Genomic DNA, 21,368 nt, shown 5'->3' on the forward strand with positions numbered 1-21,368 from the left:
GGGGGAGGGGTCAAGTTTTGAGAGATTTTTGTGTACCTACTAAATGGATGGCCCCTAAGCCGCTTCGTTTGAGCTATCATTTGTGGCCAGAATCGCTTCTGAAAAAGAGCTGTGCGGCTCAGGTGAGTCTTGCCCGGTAAGATTAAGAAGAAATACAGAATAGCTTCGAGTTACACGCACGGGTCTGTCCCCCGCCCTCCTGCAGAGCGAGGTCGCTCGCTCATCTCTCCTGGTGTTTGAGCGTCGTCATGTCGTACGTGTGGCTTTCCCTCGGTCTTCTTTCGTTCCCTCCCGTCCGCAAGCGTTCCTCAAAGAGATGTTGCTTTTCATGCCTCCTAATTGTGAGCAGCCCCCTTGCGACGGAAGAGTCAAAAAACTAATTGCCTCCCCCGATCTACCCGGGGCCGCCAACGCCGTCATCCCATCTCGTTCATTGCATTACCCGGTAAAATGACGCGTGCGGCTTAAGACGAATTAAAGTCACCGCGTCGATATTTCATCGGATCATCGATCGGCGCGCGCGAGCAAGAGAACAGGCGACGTGGCCGTCACGAAGCAGCCGCCACCACCCCCCTCCCCTCCCTCCCGTCGTGAAAAACGTTTCGGGCTCGACCCTCGAGGTCCCTCTGGTGGCACCGCACGGCGTCTGTCCAATTCTGCTCGTCGCCGCTCCGCTCCGGCGCTGTTTTCCGCGATGACCAGCCATCGGGCGCCTTTTGCAAGTTGAGCAGAGGGTGAAATTTGCATGCGAATGTCGACGAGCGGGTGATCACGAAGAGGCGAAGCGTGGCCGGGGGGTCGCAAGGGACTGGAGTTGCTGTCGTAGGGTACGCCACGGATATCGCGCACGTGCGTACGTACGTACGTGTGTGTAGTGGGGAGCGGTAGTGTAGTGGTTAGCGCTACGCTGCGCTATGAACCTGGCGACCCGGGTTTGATTGCCGCTCACGGCTAACACCCAGTGACGATTATCTGAACCGGTTCTGGGCATCTCCTAGGTCGACTCAACCTCAAATGAGTACCTGGTGCGATGTGTAAATATCGCCACTGGGGAGACAAAGGCGGCTGGGCGTGGTGCTGGCCACCCACTCCCTCGCGTGCCGTTCTGGCCTTCATAGGTGATCGCTAACAGCACTTGCCCCAACAGTCTGTTAAGGCTATATAGGTGATCTTTGTCTTTTTGTGCATAGTGGTTAGTTTGCTACACTACGAACCCGGCAACCCGGGTTCGATTCCCGCTCACGGTCAATGCCAGTGACGATTTTCTGTACCGGTCCTGGGCCTCCTCTAGGTCGACTCAGCCTCAATTTAGTGCCTGGTTGTGCTGCATAAGCATCGCCACTGGGGAGACAAAGGTTTTTGGGCGTTCGTGGCACTGGCCACCCGCCAGCACTCGTGTGCCACAAGTGCCGGCCTTCATAGGTCACTCCTCGCTAACAGCACTTGCCCCAAAAGTATGTTAGAGGCTACACGGGCAGACCTTTGTCTTTGTCCTTTGGCCCCGTTTGCAAATTATGGAGCCTGAAGGGTTGTGTGGGAGTTCGTGAAAACGAGCAGCCATTTGGGGGCCCTCTCACGCAGTAAATATTACATGCGCGGGTCCACCACATGCAAGCTACGCGTCGTATAATCACATGCAACTGGGGCTAATTATGCTTCACAGGAGTCGGACGTCTTTATTCGCATTACTTAACTGGAGTTTTATGTCTCTATTCGGATTATCTACCGCATGTTCAAAGCCTTAGTGAATATCTGTGTGTGTGTGTACGTGTGCGTGGGCCCACGTGTCCGGCACATACGTGGTACTAAAATAGTGCCGCTTTGGTGGTCTTGCGCAGTAAATATTGTGTATATTGTGTGTGTGTGTCCACGATTGTATCATGTAATTTTGATGTACAGCGCAGTGATTATGCCCCCGTTTATTTTATTGTGCAGCGGCAAATAATTACGGGCTGACTTTACAGCCGTATAAATTACGAACAGTGGAACGGCGGTGCAGTGGTTAGCGCTGAATGAACCGAGCTCAATTCCCGACCAACAGCCAACATCGGTGGCAAGCGATATCTAAATCAGTCTTGGCTCCCCCCACCCCACCAATCCATACTGACCACCGTGTGGTGAAGTATGGTCAAACATCCCCCTTGACCGATACTTGTCGCTTTGTTTATGCAATAACATTTTGGGAAAATATCTCTGAATGTCGCCGTGAACAGCCGCGGAGAAAGCGTCGTCGCCTTGCCCGACTCTCCTTCGGTATTTCGGTAATTTTTATTCACAAAATCTCACGAATCAGATCGCACCTCCCATTTGCGCGGTTGACTATGTACGGTGCGAAAGAAGTGCAACATACGTACATACATATCAGAGAATAAACGTATAAACTACAGACATCCTAAAACGACTGCGTACATGTCCCCAAGAATTGATGTGCTTCCAGCGTTAAGGCGTCACAGCCCTGCAACTTAAAAACTATAAACATATTTTTTTTTTTACCAGGTAAGGCCCACTGAGCTACAATAGCTCTTTTTTATAAGCGACCTGGCCACAAATGATAGCTCAACGAAGTGGCTTATCATCACGTAGACATTTACATCAAACAAATACTCTCAACGCATGTTTCCAAATGTAGGGGGGGGGGGGGGGGAAACTGGAGGACCCGGAGAAAAATTCACGCGACTATGGGGAGAACATGCAGACTCCAAATATACAGCAGGCGTCAGGGTTGGGATCGAACCCACGACCTCCTGTATACCAGGCGAGGTCGTTAACATCTTACCACCATGGTGCCCTGCGGCCCCGATGTACTAGTTAGCACACTGAACAATCCATATCTCCCGGCGTTCTTAATTCCCCCCCAAGCAGCGGCATAACTGGATTCATCGCAGTCGATCGGCTGGTCACATGTGGTTGGAAAAAGTAGGGGGTGTTCTCCCACCTCTTCCAAGCTATCATTCCAGAGTGCGAGAGTCGGCCAACATACCCCCAAGAGCCCCCTCTAGCGGGAGGCAACGCTTGTCCCAGCAGTGGCGCGAGAGCGAGAAATTGCCAGGGCTACCCCCTCTACCAGAGGTCGCAACCGGGTACCCGATACCCGTACCCTACCCGATACTCGGCTACCGGTACCCGTTTGCGACCCTGGTGCGGCCGGGTCCGGGTAGGCCGTGAGTCACTAGTGAGTAACCGTTTGTCACTCATTTCCCAACGTCTTGTTTCTTCTCACAATTCAAGTTCCTAGAATCAACCCACCCGCGCCTGCAACATGGCTTCATCCCAGAGGTCGCAATCAGGTACCCGATACCCATACACTACCCGTACCCGGCTGGCTACGGGTAGGGTACGGGTACCCGTTTGCGACCCTGGTGCGGCCGGGTACAGGTAAGGAATCAAAACCCGTTTGCGACCTCTGCCCTCTACCTTCTGATATCCACAGCGGGGGGCACCCAGTGACCGGCACGCGCATGTATCAACCCCCCCCCCCCCCCCCCCCCCCCACACGTGGACAGAACCTGAAGCGCGTGGCGGAGGTGTGGATGGACGAATACGCCGAGTTCGTGTACCAGCGGCGGCCCGAGTATCGCCACCTGTCGGCCGGCGACCTGACCGCCCAGAAGGAGCTGCGGCGCCGTCTGAACTGCCACTCCTTCAAGTGGTTCATGCAGGAGGTGGCGTGGGACCTGGCCCGCTTCTACCCGCCCGTCGAGCCGCCCGCAGCCGCCTGGGGAGAGGTGCCCGCGTCCGCGCAACGCGAGCCACTTTACGGCGCCTCTTTTGATAATTGTTTTTTGACCCTTTTATCTGGCAACAAAACTTTTGGCGTCATCTGTTCCAACACCGTGTTGAGACTAGGCTCTAAGGAAAGTTGTCTTGGGTGTGGACCAATCAACTTCAAGGACAGTGCATACATTATCAGAGTTGTGTTTTTTGTTTGCATTATGACTGCAGGTATTGTGGTCTATGCAAACATGACTCCATGTAAAAAAAGGTGTCAGTTTTGTTGCCAGATAAAAGACCAATTATCATATTTTTTACTGGCAAATGAGGTTCCAATGGCGCCTCTTTTGTTCCCGCTCACTCGCGCACGACATGAGCCGCGCCCGGGGGGGGGGGGGCCCTGCGGGTCGAGAAGCGCCAGGGTTGTTTTACCACTGCAGGAGCAAAGCCGCGTAAATGTACTTATGTACGTTTAACCTCTTTTGCACCGTACGTAGCCAACCCCGCTAATCGGAGGTGCGGGGGAAGGAAGGCAAACTAAACACTTAAAGCAGTTCTAAAGAGGTGAGTTTTCAATCTCGAGTTAAAAGCGCTTAGCTCCAGTGGCTTCCTAATATCGGAGTGAAGCCGTGCCGAGTCGTGCTGCCGACATCACACCGGCGTCACACCGGCGTCACACTGACATGAATGCTTCATTATCCCCACCGCCTCCGGCCCTGCTTTTGAACCGGAGCCAGATTCAGATGTCTTTGCGAGGCCAGCGTAGCACGTTTGCTACCGGCTCGCCATGGCAAATAGCCAGCGGCAATAGCCAGCGGGGCAATAGTGGCAGGTCGTAGAAGCGTCACCTCGCTGTCAGTTGCCTGAACACATTTTTATTTATACAGCATCTCAATGCAATAGCACTTCAGGATGCTCCACAACATAAAACAAATTGGGTGGGTGGGTGGGGGGGGAGAAGGGGGCTGTGGTGCGGCAGGACGGTGAAACACGGAAGAGAGGAGGAAAAGGGAGCACCATGACCCAACCCGGGATGAAGCGACCGGGGCCGAGCAGCAACAACGAGCCCTCGGGGCAGCCGGGGCAGCCAGGGCAGCCAGGGCAGCACCAATGAGTCCCACAGTTTCCACGGGGGGGGGGGGGGGGGGGGGGGACTCTTCACCAACGAGTCGCAAGCGGCCTCAAGCCATCGGTGGACAGTTCACTTAGTCCCTCCGCGTGGGATCGTCCGGTGTAGTGAGCCGAGCGAATGTGAGGTGGAGTGAAACTAAACGAAAACTAAACTATTTATATGTCGCCAGGTGAGGCCCACTGAGCTATGTAGATTTTTTTTCAGAAGAGACCTGCCCACAAATGATCGTTGAACGAGGTGGCTTATCATGTGGACATTTAGAGCAGTAGCCAAATACTCTGAGCGCACGTTTCTAAATGTGGACGGAAAAACCGGAGGACCCGGAGAAAGATCCACGTGACCAAGGGGAGAGAGAGAGACACGCAAACTCAAAATATACAGCAGGCGTCAGGGTAGGGTTCGAAACCACGACCTCCTGCGTAGCAGGCGAGGTAGTTAACATCTCGCCACCGTGGCACCCCACGATCTGTACATAGACACAGAGCGACTTCTGAAATAAAGCTGACATTCGGGCAGCGTGAGCTTACAAAAGAACGATCATCCTTGACATTCTTTGACTGCCTCTCGGGTAGATGGTATGTCTACAACATTTATACAATGTGTTTATAAACAAATAAGCGACATTAGAATGGTAATGATAGTAATTTGAAGGCCTTTGCCAAGTGACTGTTGAATGCAGGCCTCCCCCATTGTCAGAATTAGAATCAGAATATGTATTTATACTGGAGGAATCCAATGAGCTATTAAGCTCTTTTTCACAGATGTCCAGTAGTGGCGATTGATGGACCATAATTCACCACACTGGTTAGAACGGGTTTTGTCAAGAAGAGTGAGGGATCATGGTCGGTTAAAATATATCACCCGGCGGTGATGTTAGACGTGGATGGGAATCAAAAATTTGGGTCGTCGAGTTTACAGCGCAGTGCGCAAATCACCGCGCCACCCTTCCAACTCAGTTTGTAAATACGTATTCATGAAAGCTTGATGATTACAAGCCCAAATTACGCGTTGGGGAACACTCCACTTTTTTTCCAGATCTAGTTTTTTTCGCGTACAATTGTGGCAAATTGGCAAAAAAAAATTTTTTACAAATCTCGGTGGAAAACTGCCCTTCTGCCATCCTCATAAATGGGTTTAATTTTTTTTGGTAATTGATACATTTTACAAACCTGCTTTTTGTAACATTCGTGCAGCATATTAATGACGATTATTATGATTGCGCTGGCCTTAATAAGTTCACGTTGCTCTTTGACTGCGTGTGTCAATGAGTGGATCGCAGACGGAATACCAAATTAACTAGGCGAGCACAATTCAGCGTGGGCTCTATCGTGTGCACGTGCACGCGGGAGGATATATATGTACGCTACAAATACAAACATGACCCCTCCCACGCCCTGCACTGGAACATTAGTTTGGAAAAAATTAGATCGGACGCAGCGTAATTCCAAGGAAGGTTTCGGTTCGCCACAGAAGTGACCAAAACGTTGCAATTAACCCCTTAAGGCACCTTGCATGTTGCATGGAGCTAAGAGTACGCGATGGGGATAACGTTTCGGTACAAAAGGGGTTGCTTTCTTTTTATTATATAATTGTATTACAAGTGGTGTTTTGAAAAAAATATCCCTAGGAGTAGCGGTTGACACTGGCAACCTGACAGAGATAAATTAAATTGAAAGCGCAACTAAGCAAGGGGGTAAAAAAAAAAACCCCCCTTCATGAAATTACCATGAATTCCTCTGTGCTCCTGCTTCGAGTGCAACAGTGTAAAGGTTAAGGCCTAGTTTTCATTAGGTGGCGCTTCTCAGGCCCATTAAGGAAGCTTTTCCAATTTTGTATATTTCCACGAGATTCTCCCTCAAACCGCGTCATTATGCTAAGCAGCTCCGTACCCTTCAGTCTGACGCAAAGAGAGTCCTAACAAGCTTAAAGCTGACTCCAAATTGACCTCAAACCTGCAATTTGCAGACAGCACACCTGCGCACATTCGGGTGCAATCTCATTTTGGTTCATCTGTTCTTTCCCGGGAGTAAATGCGAGGAGGTAAATCTTCCCCCACTCATGTTGCTTACACGTACGTGTGGGAGTGGCATTGAATGGTACAGATGGAGCTTGAGCCATGGACTTGCCCTTGGACAGGGAAATTAAAACTATGGTCGAATAATCTCCATCAAGCTGCACGGCATAGAGGGAAAGCCCTCATCCAGCAGTGGATGAACACAGCAGGCTGTGCTTGTCAGGACGTCCCTCCACGTGCACTGACGTCTACTGCCCATCGATTTGTCCGGTGCAGATCAGGAACTCGGCAGCCAACCTGTGCATCGACGGAAAGCACGGGGGGACTGGCACGGAGCTGCGTCTTGACACGTGTGTGAAGGACGGCTCGGAGCGCACCTGGTCGCACGAGCAGGTAAGGGAACGTCGCCCGGACACCGTGGGACCGACCTCCTACGAGCCAGGTGCAAAACCGGGCGCAGCCATTATTGTTCCTTCCTTCAATTAATTCTAACTCCTTACCTCGGCGTGTACAGGATATGTTGGCAAAAGTTTTTTTTTTGCACCGATTAGCACGGTTGGCTACATACGGTGTGAAATAAGTTCATCGTACATACAACAAATATAAATGTTTTCAATAAATTCAAATCTTTGAATGTCATCCACAAAATTCATTATTATTATTATTATTTGTTTCGCACATGTTTAGACATCCAATAACATAACCAGGAGTTTAGATTATGTAGGTACAGGTAAAACCCATTGGATGATACATGCTAATTTTAAATGGGGGCACCATAGTAACCTGGTTACAGCATAAGAAACATTACTAAAACAAACCACAAACAACTGTACACGGTCAAGTTTCTGAATGGCAAGGTCATGCATCAACTTGAGTGGAATGCGTAAGACATTATACACACTCTCTGGTTCTTTCGGTAAAGTCACAAGAAATTAAATTAAATAATAAAGTACGACGTTTCGATTGCAACACAAGAAACCGTCATCAGGTAGAACTAAATTTGAGAGAGAGAGACAAAACACAGAGACACACAGACAGACACACAAGCAGAGAGAGGCAACACAGAGAGAGGCACACAACATAAACACACAGAGACCTAATGCCTCTGTGTCAAATCCAGTTTAACATTATATCCAGTTGATATTAGAGGCCCATGGCAGCCTAACTGGCAGCAAGCAAACAAAGTTTTTCACTCTAAATCCTTTATATGCGTGGCGGCTAGAGTCCTCTCGTCCTCTGGCTTGAGATGGCTGCCACCTATGGGTCAGATGATTGTCTGCAGTATTAAACAATTGGTAATTAAATATTTAATTTGTTTTCCCTAAACAGTGTAAAATTTTGGAAAAAAATTTTCACGAACATTAATTGTCTCGCACAACGAGTCTGTGTGCAAAATGTCAGCTCGATTGGATCACGGGAAGTGGGTTAAAAAACGACCGAAATGTTTGCACGGTCGTAAGCAAGCAAGCACGCAAGCAAGCAAGTAAACTTAATATAAAGGATTTAAAAATAACTGGAAAGAAAATAAAACACCGCGAGTACACCAAAACACGAGAAAAGTTTTCAAAGCACCGAACGTTTGTGGTAGAGGTCTTTAAATCTCAGCCAACTCGAGGGAAGTTCCATCGGCCGGAACGCCCGTTTCCTGGAGAGCCTCACACTTAAATGCCAACCGTTTGATAACAACAAGAGCGGACATTTTCAGATTAAGATTTAGTGCCACTGCCTCCCACCCAATTCTTGGTAAATTTACACACCGGTGACAAGGCGTCCTTCATGCTCAACCGCCCGGTTTCCCAAAAAACAAATCACGCGGAATGCGTGGCATACATTTCATCGTCGCGGCTACCGCTCGTCCGTGCATTTGCATCCAAAGTTGTATTTATTATCGCCGGTCGCGTGCCGCCTCCGCCGTCTCCCCCCCCCCCCTCTCTTCTCCCCCGCTGCCCGTGGGCCGCTCTTTGCGTCCCCCACAGGTGTTCACGTTCGGCTGGAGGGAGGACGTCCGCCCGGGCGACCCGCTGCACACGCGCAAGTTCTGCCTGGACGCGGTGTCGCACTCGGGCCCGGTCACGCTCTACGACTGCCACGGCATGAAGGGGAACCAGCTGTGGCGATACCGCCCCGTGAGCCGCCCACACGCTATAACCCGCTAGCCCGCCGGCGACTGCCATCCGCTCGCACCCACGGCACGGAAACGGTGGAAACGAATGTTGGTTCTCCCTCAAATATTTTTTGTCGAAAATATTTGCTCGCCCCCCCCCCCCCCCTCCCCACGAACAAATATTTGGTGAATATTGGAATTTTTTTTCCAGCCAGCAAACATTTGTCCGTCCCCCCCCCCAACCATCCCTCTCCCCCACTTGAGCAGGGTAGAGCCTGGTTACTGCTTCGGTAACACCTCCCAGGACTTACACAGTGTTGTAGTTGTGGAGCTACGGTGTGGCCAGGAGAATGGCAGTGTTGCGTGTCACCCCCTCGTTTGCATTGCTTATCTCCGGGCACTCCGTTCCCTTCGCACTTTCGAGCCAAATGCTCACCAACGGATATTGGCCAAACGTCCCAATCCGGCAGGACCCTCCTGAGACCGACTAATTTTTCTACCGGCCACGGCGCTGTCGTTTTACAATGGCATAAAAACGAACGAGTGGCAATTTCCAACCCCCCGTGAGATCACGACGCGTTCCAAATGTCTCGTGTAAGCGCTAATAAAACTCGGCATTTTAACGGGGCCCCCAGACCCGCGCTTAAATCGCGGGTCTGCCCCGTGAGCACATTACGTCTGCATCTCAACCGTCTCTCTCCTTCCGCTGCCTCCCCTTCCCTCTGCTCGCTCGCTCGCTCGCAAAAACCCGCGCGCTGCCCTCCAGGACAAAACCCTCTATCATCCGGTCAGCAACAGCTGCGTGGACTTCCACCAGGCGGAGAAGAAGATCTTCATGAACACGTGCGACGGAGACTCGCTCACGCAGCGGTGGCTCTTCGAGAACGTCAACGCCACCGTCCTGGCCAAGTTCAACAGCAGCTAGCACCCCTTCTACCGCCCGTCCGTTCCCCCCCCGCCAAGCCCGCACAAGTGTCTCGCTCCTTTCCTGACTCGAGAGTGGAGCGCTGACGGAAGAGTGGGAGAGGGGGGGGGGGCAGCCGCACGGACTTCAGCGGCGCTGCGTGCGCTCGCCCGTGGCATTGAGCGCCGTCTCTCCCCATCCCCTTACCTCCCTCCCCTCTCCCCCACCCCTTCCCCCCCCCCCCCCCGCGCGCATCTCTGGGCGCCTGTACGTCCGAACGGGCCGTTCTGACGACCGCGTGCTTTTTTTTCGAACGTGCGAGCACACGTGCATGCAACAAGCACGCACGCGCACACGCACGCACGCACACACAAAGAACTCTCTGTTTAGCCTTATAGACTTTTGGGGAAAGTGCTGCGAGTGACCGCTTATTTGTGAGGGAAGTGAAATAGAGTTCGGGTTGTAACATAATTCACGTGCTAACGATCACAGCGACCCAGGTTTGATTGTTCGCCATGATGCACAACATGTGTGGCAATTCTGTAACTGAATCTGACCGATTGTGGACTTCCCTAAGGTCAACTCAGCCTAAAATGTGTACCTGGCGCAGTGTGGTCAACATTAGTGCCGGTGAAGGCAGATGGATATACATGGTGTTGGCCCTACCAGCCACTCGCGCACTTGCACACACAAAGACATGGGCACACACAAAGACACATTCATACACGAACATATGGACAAGAGCGCTCAGGCACACACACGCGCCATGCACGCGCACACACGCGCACGCTGGAACACAGCCCACCCCGTTCGAATGCCGCGCTGCAGAATTGTAAAAAAAAAAAATCTCGTGGAAACGGACGGACGGAGCAAACTAAACGTCAGGAGGAGTGGCCTCTCTGAGTGGGTGAAGATCTGGCGAGGCTCAAGACGACCACCGTTGAAGTGCGAAGGATTTGTATTCACGACGAGTCCGCTCTTGTGTTGATGCCTGTGGGGCAGTTCGGGCTGGCACGTCCAAAAGTGTGCGTCCGTGCGTTGCGGGCGTGCGTGCGCGCGTGTGCATGTGTGCGTACATTTTTGGTGGCATAAATCAAAAAGTGTGCAGAGTCCTGGCTTGTGTCTGTCACTGCAGGAAACTAGCACATCAAGCAAATCGTTTCACTCAGGAACTTCATTCTCCATCACACTTTGGCAATAAAGAATAGGCTTTACCCTTTTCCGGAAATAATTACAGGAGGTGTTAATCTGTTCAAACACCAAATAGGCACACAATGCAAGGCATCAGGTCTGCATTCACCACACACGCTTGTGGTAAAATATGCAAACAAACATGCTCTATTTGGTATTTGAACATCTGAACAGCTGTATTTTTGCTGGGGAGGATAAAGCCCCACTTCTTTTTTTTCATAATTTTGATACCGGCAAAAAGAAAATAGTCCCGTAGATATTTATTTTAGCTTTTGCTATGTAGAACATCTGGCAGTTTTAAATCTCTTGATCGGCAGAAACGATGAACAACCTACAGAAGCGTCGTGCAGGGGGGTGCGGGGGGGTCACGCTACTGAGAGACGGACGGAACGAGGGGTGCGATTGTTCGACGCACGTCGCAGCTTTGTAAAAGTTGCGGGGTTTTTCCGACGGGAAGACGCGGTCCTGCGTGTTGATCCAACACGAAGGAAAAATGCTACTTCCAACGGGTTGTCTGTCGTCGTAATACCATTGTCATTCGGCGATGAGGTGTGGAGATGTGTTTGCAGCAGAACGTCGGTCGAAAAAATTGTCGCTCAAGTTTGACCGTGAGCAGACTTCGCTCGGTCAATTTCGGGGGTATTTTTGCTTTTTTTTCAGGTTCTTCTTTCTTTCTGAATGCAAATCGAGACAAATTAACAAACAAACGAACGCCGGTTTGTTTGTTTTATTTGAGTTTCAACCTTGTGGGGTAAATTATAGTTTCGCCCAATTTGTGGCACTTTTTCATGTTTGGTGCAATAATGGCTTATTGGTATAGAATGTTAAAAATGTAATGACATTGCCCCCCCCTCCTCTCTGCCCCACTCTTGATTCACTGCTGATCTTACTGAACGTACAATGGCCTGTGTTTATTGTTGTGGCCCAAAACAAAATAAAAATTTACAGTTTTTTCAAGTGACAGTTGCGAGGACGGTGATCTCAATACTCTGGTAGAGATGGAGCAAATCTAACCTTCCAGATATTTGCAAAATGTTCATGATTCATGATCGCGATTCAATTCGTCGGAATCACACCACACCCTTTAACCTGCCGACAGATATCACTGTCTTAAAACGTAACTTTACAATTTAGTTTCGTAATAATAATACAAATGCGTTCAACCAGCAGTTGATGGCGAATGTCTGATGATGTTTGTCATGCAGTGTAGCGGTGAGGTTATTTGGCCTCGTGTACGATATTGACGCAGCGCCTTTCCTGTAACAGCTCCATGAAGAATAGTTTTGGTTTTCCTCGCGGTTGCATGTAGACTCGACGGCTCTATGGACTCTCTCCTGGACTCACGTGAATGGGCAGATGCACAACCTACACCGCTGCTCAAGGGTTTGTGTGTTTTGGGGTTTTTGCGGTTGGACTTCACGGATCTTCGGCGTATTCCCGGGAGCCGGAAAGCTCTTGGCACGGGGAGCGAACCGTCGGACATCACGCCGAACTACAACCCAGAAAGCACATCGGGCAGCAGAAACGACTTAGGAAACAGCGGCTTCACTCTGACGAATCGCCACATGCCTACAATCCTGTGATTTAAAAAAAACATGACTTACAGTGTAGCTGCAAAATAAAACAAGTTTTCTATTGTACGCGTGTACATATGAATACTGTATATACATACACGTGTGTACATACGATAATGCCAGATTTCCTAAATCGTTTGATTTTGTAATGTCACCCAGTGTGTGTTTTTTTTTTGGGGGTTGGTTGTTTTTTTTCTTCTTCTATTCGCCCTCTTGTGTACAGTGTCCGCTCGCGAAACTTTCATCATTGCCTCTCAAATCGGGCTGCCGCAACACGGGGTCCCGACGATATATCGTGCGACCCACGATATGTCGTAGCTGTACCATTTGCAAAAAAAAAAAACATCGTCACGGGACGATAACTGCGTCTCGTTATTCGCGTACTTTTTTCCCCATTTCCTGTCCAAATATTTCTCAAATAACGATAGTTTAAAAAGTTGACGGTCGTAGTTAAAGTAAAAACAAAGCTATTACTCATTAAATAATTTGATGGAGTTAGTCGGCAGAATGGCGATTATAAGACGTCATCATTTTCTGACGACCTTTGACCACCGTCCATTGTAAAGGTGCAGTGATTAGACACGTTGAGATAACTGCAGTGGGATATCTTTTCAGCACTGGTCTTGCACTTTAAAGTACATCAAAGCACAACAAACCATATGACGAGAATGTGAAACGCAAATTACGAGGCTACGATTAAACTGATATTTCGCTAATGGACTTATCTTGAAATGGGAATAGCCTATCGGATATCACGAACAAATCATATCGCGGCAGACCTAGCCTCAAAAAGCGCGCGGACACAGAGCTTGCTTGCTAAGTGATCACTGCGGTGGTGAATGCCAGCTTGCTTGCAGCCTCTTGAACACACTTGCGCGAAATGTTTATGGAGCCTCCTGCACTTCTCCACTTCAAAGCACTGAATAAAATTGCCCCGACACAAATTGGCGGGTCTGCATTGCAGCGGCAAATCACTTGCAGGGCCATGATTTCGGGTGTCTGGGAAAAATGGGTAAATTGTTATAAATCGTTTTTTTGTGTCTTTTTCTCCAATCTTTTCTCATGGTCACGAAATTAAGAACCTATTCAGAACTGTCGCAGAATAGCGCGCCTCTCCGTTATAGAACGGGTCCGCAGAAGAAAATATCAGAGAACTGCTTCTGAAATCTCTTCAAGTGCCCTCTAATCCACACCAGGGAGCAGCACTGTCCCACCTCGCTCTGCAATGGGGAGGAATTGCCCGTGACATGACATGACAAACTGAACGTTTGAATTTCTCGACTGGAATTTTGCCTAATTAGCTGCAGGACCAAATTCAATTTCGATTTAAAGCTTTCGTGACTGCAGGGATTCATCTTCTTGGTTTTTTCGGTAAAGTCACGTAGAAGGGAAGTAATAAAATAATAAACATATTCGTGAGAATTATTTTATTATGTTTTATTTTTATTATTTTATTACTTCCCTTCTACGTGACTTTACCGAAAAAACCAAGCAGACCAAATTCAATGTTATGGGTTTTTTTGTGCAGTCCTTCGTGGACCGGGGCCCACTGGATTCGTATCAAGGATCACAGTGGTGCCGAATCAGCACTCTGATATTTGAGGCACCCGGCCACAGCAGGATTCGGCTGAAACGGTGAAAACCTTTTAGCTGGAATGAATAAGCATCAATGATTCATTCATTCATTCATGCTGTCTCCGGCCGGTGTGCCTGGTGGTTTGCGCGTCCATCTATTGCACATCTGGCATCACACCTGGGCTCACTTTGGGGGAGGGAAAAGTCCTGGCAAGGGAGTTGCTTTTTTATTTTACGCATCTTTAGCAATTGCTTTTCAGGTGTCACAATAAAAACCCCACCACGTTTGAGATGCCGAATAGAAACTCGGATGTAGCGCTTGTTATTAGAGTGTTCTTACGAGGGATTCTTATTTATGTCTCTGCTACAGGAATGTAGAGGCGGCAATAACCAATAGGCGACAGTTTAAAGCTCCCGTCACCCACTTGCCGGCAGACTCCAAGATCGAGTGGCTGTTATGTTCGACATGAAACAACGAGTGTCGGCCCGTACCTATTTTTGTCCTCGTTTTTGCTGTTAATTTACCTTCGTTAGTGCGCTCGCTATTTGGCTTCGCATAAATTCTCAGAAACTGCTCCGAGCACCGACTGAATTGTAAGCTCAGGCTGCCTGCCGCCAGCAATACCAAACAACACCGCGCAACTGGAAACCCACCGCAAGTGGAAAATTATGTGTTTGGCGACGGTTCCCCCCGTCAGCATTTGGAAGCAGCCTTAACTACGGTGGGAAGGCGAGTGCCCCCCAAAAAAAACACATTTGTTTCCTGATGACTTTTTTTTATATATAAAGAGAGAAGTGGTTGCAATCGGCAACCTGAGCCGAAGCTGCGGGAAGTGTGCGCCGTGACGGCGTGGCGTCGTGCATGGCGTGCGTCGGACAGTTATTACTTCAATGAATCTAAAATAATGTCCCATGGGGCTGGCCGTGTGTGTCGATTGGCAGCAACAACAACCATTGTACATTCGACGATGTTGTGCTCTGTCCTCCACTGGGTTTTTTTTCATAATCAAAACACATTAACGTTTCAAACATGATTTTAGAGGGATTGAAAAGGGGTAACATTCTGATGTTTTATAAATGGGAGTAACTTAATTTTAGTTTACATGCAAGGTTCATATGGTGGCTCCTTTCTTGGTATTTCACAAAACACTTGATGTTTTATTTTATCGGTAGGGATGGGTGCGGAATTGATCAACTTGATTTTAATAAAGGTTCAAAGATTTCTTTTTTTTCCAACAAAACTTGCGATCCCGTCATTCTTCGTCTTTCGTATGGTATTGTGAAAAGCAACAGCTTTTTATTTTTTCTTAATGATCGTCATAAATGAATGCAAAGGTTCCTCATCCAGTCCAATGATGTGGTTGACGCAGTGTGGATTTCAGCGATACTGCCAGGATGTGCATGGATGGAGCATTCATCGGTGATGTGCTTGGTGGTTTCGACTTCTCCACAGTCGCAGTTGGGCGATTCCTTGATCTTCCATTTATGGAACGTGTACGAGCATCTGCCGTGTTGTGTTCACGGTCATTGCAGAAGAGAGAATCTCGGTACTTCCACCGTCGGATAGTGAATTATGCTTTTGTTTGCCACGTCCATAGCCGCCCATGATTTAGACCACCGTCATTCACGAGTGCGTGTGTCTGTGTGTATGTCAGTGGAGGAGGCTCGTGAAGGACGCTACTGGGCAGTTGGAGGCAGTCGCCCTCCAACAACAACGGAGGGCGGAGGAGCGACGCTCACAACAACGAGCGGAGCGCCGGGTGGCTAAAGCACAGCAAGTTGGTACAGTAGGGGGCACAGGTGGTGCATCAGCCAGTCATCTCGGTCAGTCGACCCGTGGCACCTGGGTCTGCCCCGTGACCTCCTGCCAGCGGGCGTTCGACACTTCACGTGGCCTCAAGGTGCACTTGGCCTGGCACAAGCATCGTGGTGACGTCACCGCCACTTAGTGGCGAATGGCGGTTGTTGTTGTTGTCCTTGTGGGGACCAATAACAGTAACGAGTTGCTATACTGGTCCTAGGCGTCTCCTAGGTTGACTCAGCCTTCAATGTGAACCTGGTGTGTAGACAAGCGCTGGGGAGACAAAGGCAGCCGGGCATGGTTCGAGCCACACCATCCTCTCGTGCCGTTCCGGCCTTCATGGGTGCTCGCTAACAGCACCTGTCCCAACAGTCTGTTGATGACTATATGGGGGGGAGGGGTGGTCTTTGTGTTTGCGGAATTGTGTGAGAAGCAGTGGCACCGTGGTTCGTGAACTCTCCACTATTCAGACATTCTGGGTTCAATCCCAATTCCACGCCGTGGATAATAACACGAGTGACAAATCTACAAAGTTTAATATAATTCCCTTCATCCTCGCAGAGTTCTGGATCCCTGTTTTGTCAGAGGGCCCTGCATTGGGATATTTGACCAAATTTCATAATACACTGTTTGGAACATGGGAGGAAATCTCAGTATCTGCAGAAAACCCACAAGAGAGGGGGTGACGCGGCTCTTCACAGATTGATTCACCCCATTGCTCTATTGCCATCTGCTGGGCATCACACGGGCCAAGCTCACCACACAAATATGCCCAGGAAGTCTCCCACCCAAGTACTAAGCAGGCTGAACTCTGCTTAACTTTCAAGAACTTAGCTTCAGAGAACATGCAGGGTGAGTTGGTCGCCAGGTACCTGTCCTGGTCCTAGCCCAATTTAACTGTACCCTAAAGCTGTATCTTTTGCTGCCACACCATTATTAGTATCGGCCACGGTAAGATGTATATACCTCGTGTCTCACACAACGCAGGACGAGTGGATTTTCCAAGTAACCCCCAGATAACTGTAATCTAATTTTAACGTCGCACGAACTGATGTAAGACTAAGATTGTAACATTGCACCCATTCATCGATGAACGTTGACTCAAACTCAGGATGCATGCATTGAATTGGGAGTTTACAGGTCATTGTTAAAAAAATTTGCGAAGATTGTTGTGTGATGCATTAGATATGATCCCTGCCGGCACGAGACACCACTACCATCACAATGTAATATATATAATCCAAACGTGAATCACAATCTGGGGGTGGTACCCGGAGCTAGCGGTGGATGAGAGTCTAGAGCAAGAGTTGGCAAACTCTTGAGTCATTTATCCATGTTTGCCAATGAATTCACAAAGCAGGTGTATACACAGGTAATTGAAGAGAGAGAAAGAGCGCGCGAGCGAGCGAGCGAGCGAGCGAGGGGGAGCACTTAATTACACGAGAGAACTGCAACAGAAAAAGCACTCCAGTAAATTTACTGGCTTGGCCAGAACCGTTCTGATTAATTTGCAAACTTCAGCTGAATCTCAGCCAAGTCCTTAGTTCAAATCTGCACGCCAGGCGGAGGGCACAATGTGCCAGTATCCCCAAGCTATGTGTTGGCATTTGGTTGGTGCTCATTTATATTATTGGTCTTGAGCTGATGTCAAAATCCCACATTCCTATGCCAGACTCCAGTTCGTAACACTAGTTTCAGCTTGTGTCGCGCATAGTACCACAGGCAAGCAGGAAGGCAGCCGCGTGATGAGCCGGCATCAACAATGGCTCAAGCTCTGCGGTCCTCGATATATAATATATCATAAATAAACCTAAACCTATCAGCATCAACACCAGCAAACGGCACGACACAAATCCCATCGAGCAGTCGCGCAAGCAGCTCTTGTCCACAGTGCGGCCGATGCTTCCGCTCAAGGACTGGGCTCTCATCCCACCAGGAGAATGCCACTTCAAGAGCTGTTCTCCGCAGTCATCATCGTTCGCGATGGACAGCCGAAGAGAGATATATACGTGGGGGGCGCAGGGCCGGAGTAAGATTTTGTAGGCCCCTGGGCTACAGGTACAGCGAGGCCACCAGTAATATTTTCAAAAGGAAAACAACGTTAAAGAAAATTTTAATTTATTTTTACAAGGCTAACAACAAATAAAATTCGGCATTCACAAATGAAATAACTTTTCACTTCATCTCTGGAGGCCCTCCAGCTAGCGGAGGCCCCTGGGCTGCAGCTCCCAAAGCCCCCCGTGCCTTTATCCGGCCCTGGGGGGGGGGGGGGGGCTGTGGAGGAAGTAACTCTATCCCACACGGACAGAACAGGCGGAGTCCACATTTTCTTTCATAATAAACGTTTTTGGGTTAGATGGCGTTATTTATGAATGTGTCGTAACCCTCCACCACCCGAAACGGCCAATCAGCAAAAAAGTGTCACGTTGACAAAAGACAAATAGTTCACTACTTTAGCCCACCGGTGTGTTGAAGAGTGAATCCACAACATTTACAGTTTTTTTTATTGTTGTGGATTTACTCAACACACCGGTGGGCTAAAGTAGTGAACTATTTGTCGTTTGTCAACGTGACACTTTTTTTGCTGATTGGCCTTGTCGGGTGGTGGAGGGTTACGACACATTTATAAATAACGCGATCTAACCCAAAAACTTTATTATGAATAATATTGGTCGCGAAAGCCTGCGTGTTAAACTAACATTTTGTTTTCTGTCCCGCATTCTCCTGGGCGAGCCACCACCGCCCGGCTCCAATGGAAAACACTTTTCTGTAGTTTCCTCCGAGGTTAACGGTCGCCTCCTTGTCACTCCTCTATGGCTCCTCGCTCGTGGCTACTGTTTCCATGGACTTCCATTCCACTGGTTCTGATTATTTCATCTCACTGCTCTCGACTCTGGAATGCCCTCCTGCGCCCGTCCCTCATCTCACGATTCTTAGAACATTGCTTCAATTCGACAGACGTATGAACTCTTACCCATTACAGCGGTGGTTCTTCATTTTAAGGCCCGCGGGCCACTGGCGGCCCCTGGTGGCCTTTAGTGCGGCCCCCAAAAATACACAAATGTGAAAACTACCCCCATCATCATCGTGTTGCTATCAAGCCCTCCAATGATTTCAAATGTTTCAAATGTGTGGCGGCCCTCACACCGATGATGCCGTATCGGCGAAAGTGGCCCCCTCTGAAAATTAGTGAAGAACACGATTACACCTTCGATAGTGCTGTTTGTTACTGGCCGCTTGGACCCTGTGCTCAGCAACTATGATTTGTTTTTTAAAGTACATTTCTTTAATACAGCGATGTGACCTTGACTTGGAGTTGAACTTGTTTCCTCGAGGTCACGAGCCACCCTGTCTAAGCCATCCCAGGCATATAATTTACGCCCTCTTTAATACGGCGAGGCACGCGTTAATTGCAGTTGCCGATTGGATTGCAATAGCGATTAGTATTGCAGTGCAACAGGTTTCAACATATCACGGCGAGGTGTGTGACCGTGGGAGTGGAGTGTGTGCAATTGTGTGGGGAGCGGTCGTGTAGTGGTTAGCACGCTGTTCTACGAACCAGGTAACCCTAGTTCGATTCCCGATCACGGTGAACACCGGTGACGATGATCTGAACCGGTCCTGGACCTAACCTAGGTCGACTCAGCCTAAAACGAGTACCTCATGCAATGTCTAAACATCGTCACCTAGGGAGACGAAGGCGGCCGTCCGTGGTGTTAGCCACCCACCCCTTCGTGTGCCATGCCGGCCTTCATAGGTGCTCGCTAACAGAACTTGCCCCAACAGTATGTTCAGGCGACATGGGGGATCTTTGTCTTTGAATGAGCATCAGCATTGGGCGGACGAAGGCGGCTGGGTATGGTTCTGACCACATCCACCCACGTGTGTGTCACGCAGGCTTTAATATGTGCTCGTGACCAGCACTTGCTCCAACGAGCGGTATAAAAATAAACTGGCTGGTTTTATTTGTTTTTCGTGTGGAAATTGGCAATTTCCTTTGCACATTCATGACACTGCCGCTGGGTGGCGCTGCGGGCAGCTGCTACCGCTCCAGGTTTGTAAACGGCTGCATAAGTTTATCATCCCAGGCAGCAGACATTCATGTAAGGTCAATTCGTGAAACTTAAGAAAAGTGTGCAAATATGAATGTGTTGGAGCTATAAGAAAAAATACACTTGTATAGAAAGCCATAGGTCATGTTATTACAATTATTCATTAGTTTGGGTTAGTGTAGGTACTGAATGGTATATTTGTAAAACTGTAGCTCTCCACCACTCGACAAGTTGTCAAATGAGATAAATATGACAATCGATTTGGTTTTTCACCAAACTGGAATATTATAACTCAAGCGAGTCTATACATTAACTACACTCAATATTAGCCAATCTCGATCCACTGTTGGATGCTGGAAATCCTGCTGAAGGTGATGTGTCCGAAGCAATCACCATAGGCCCTATATACGTTTTTATTCAAGATTACAATGCATGATATTTTTTTTCTCCAGCCACTCCAACTTCCATCATGCTATAGAGAGTATCCATCAGCGCATACCAGGTGTTATAGGTACGGGGCTGTGAGGGGGTTCTGCGAGATGTTAACTGCCTCGCCTCGTATACAGGAGGTCGTGGGTTCAATTGTGGGTTCGATTCCGACCCTGATGCCTGTATATTTGGAGTTTTCATATCCTCTCTCCCCGTGGTCGTGTGGATTTTTCTACAGTACATTTATAATCAACATGCATTTCGAGTATTTGACTGCTATAAATGTTCACATGATAAGCCACTTTGTTGAGCTATAACTTGTGGCCAGGTCGCTTCTGAAAACGTTCTATATAGCTCAACGGGCCATACCTGGTCAAATATAAATAAAAAGTTTTGTTTAGGTGACAGGGTTCATTCGACATGTGGACTGATTGAACTGGGTCTGTCTGTGAATTGAATATATATGTGTGGAACTTTGCATGCACGTCCTCGCACATAGCAAACACTTATTAATAGTACTGGCCAAACATCCCAATGCAGTATCCTTGAGAATCAGTGAGGCTTTCCTGTATGAATAAAGAACATTGCTTTTGTATTCCTTCCTTGTGTTTAGGAAATAGAAAAGTGATAGCATGAACAAACCAGACAACATCTTTGTATCTGGGCCAACCAAGAAATTCCACTCCTGATAGGACAATTTAATTGACCCTCGTCCAGCAAAGACCTGGACTTATGCATCTCCAAAATTGGTCAAAACTCTAGACCACAGCTACTCACTCCTCCAAGTGCCACCTTCCCTTACCTACCAATCACACGTAATTAGAGAAAAGTATGCCTCGTTATGAAAGCTGCACGTGGTCGGAAAATGAAAGCCCTGTCCT

The 21,368-nt window shown here is 48.8% G+C and overlaps 1 protein-coding gene across 1 annotated transcript in view; it reads left to right on the forward strand.

Annotated features, from left to right (window-relative positions):
• The window catches only part of GALNTL6 (polypeptide N-acetylgalactosaminyltransferase like 6), a 224,759-nt gene extending 209,508 nt beyond the window's left edge, over window positions 1-15,251 (forward strand). Inside the window, exons 9-12 of the mRNA XM_061563948.1 lie at window positions 3,504-3,725; window positions 7,134-7,250; window positions 8,834-8,983; window positions 9,728-15,251. Of these exons, the coding sequence (XP_061419932.1) occupies window positions 3,504-3,725; window positions 7,134-7,250; window positions 8,834-8,983; window positions 9,728-9,886 (648 nt within the window). The 3' untranslated portion in view covers window positions 9,887-15,251. The remainder of the gene's footprint in view (window positions 1-3,503; window positions 3,726-7,133; window positions 7,251-8,833; window positions 8,984-9,727) is intronic.
• The last annotated feature ends 6,117 nt before the right edge of the window (window positions 15,252-21,368 follow it).

This window comes from Lethenteron reissneri, chromosome 32 (assembly GCF_015708825.2).
Source record: "Lethenteron reissneri isolate LAM-NWPU_2019-01 chromosome 32, ASM1570882v1, whole genome shotgun sequence".
Taxonomy (NCBI): domain Eukaryota; kingdom Metazoa; phylum Chordata; class Hyperoartia; order Petromyzontiformes; family Petromyzontidae; genus Lethenteron; species Lethenteron reissneri.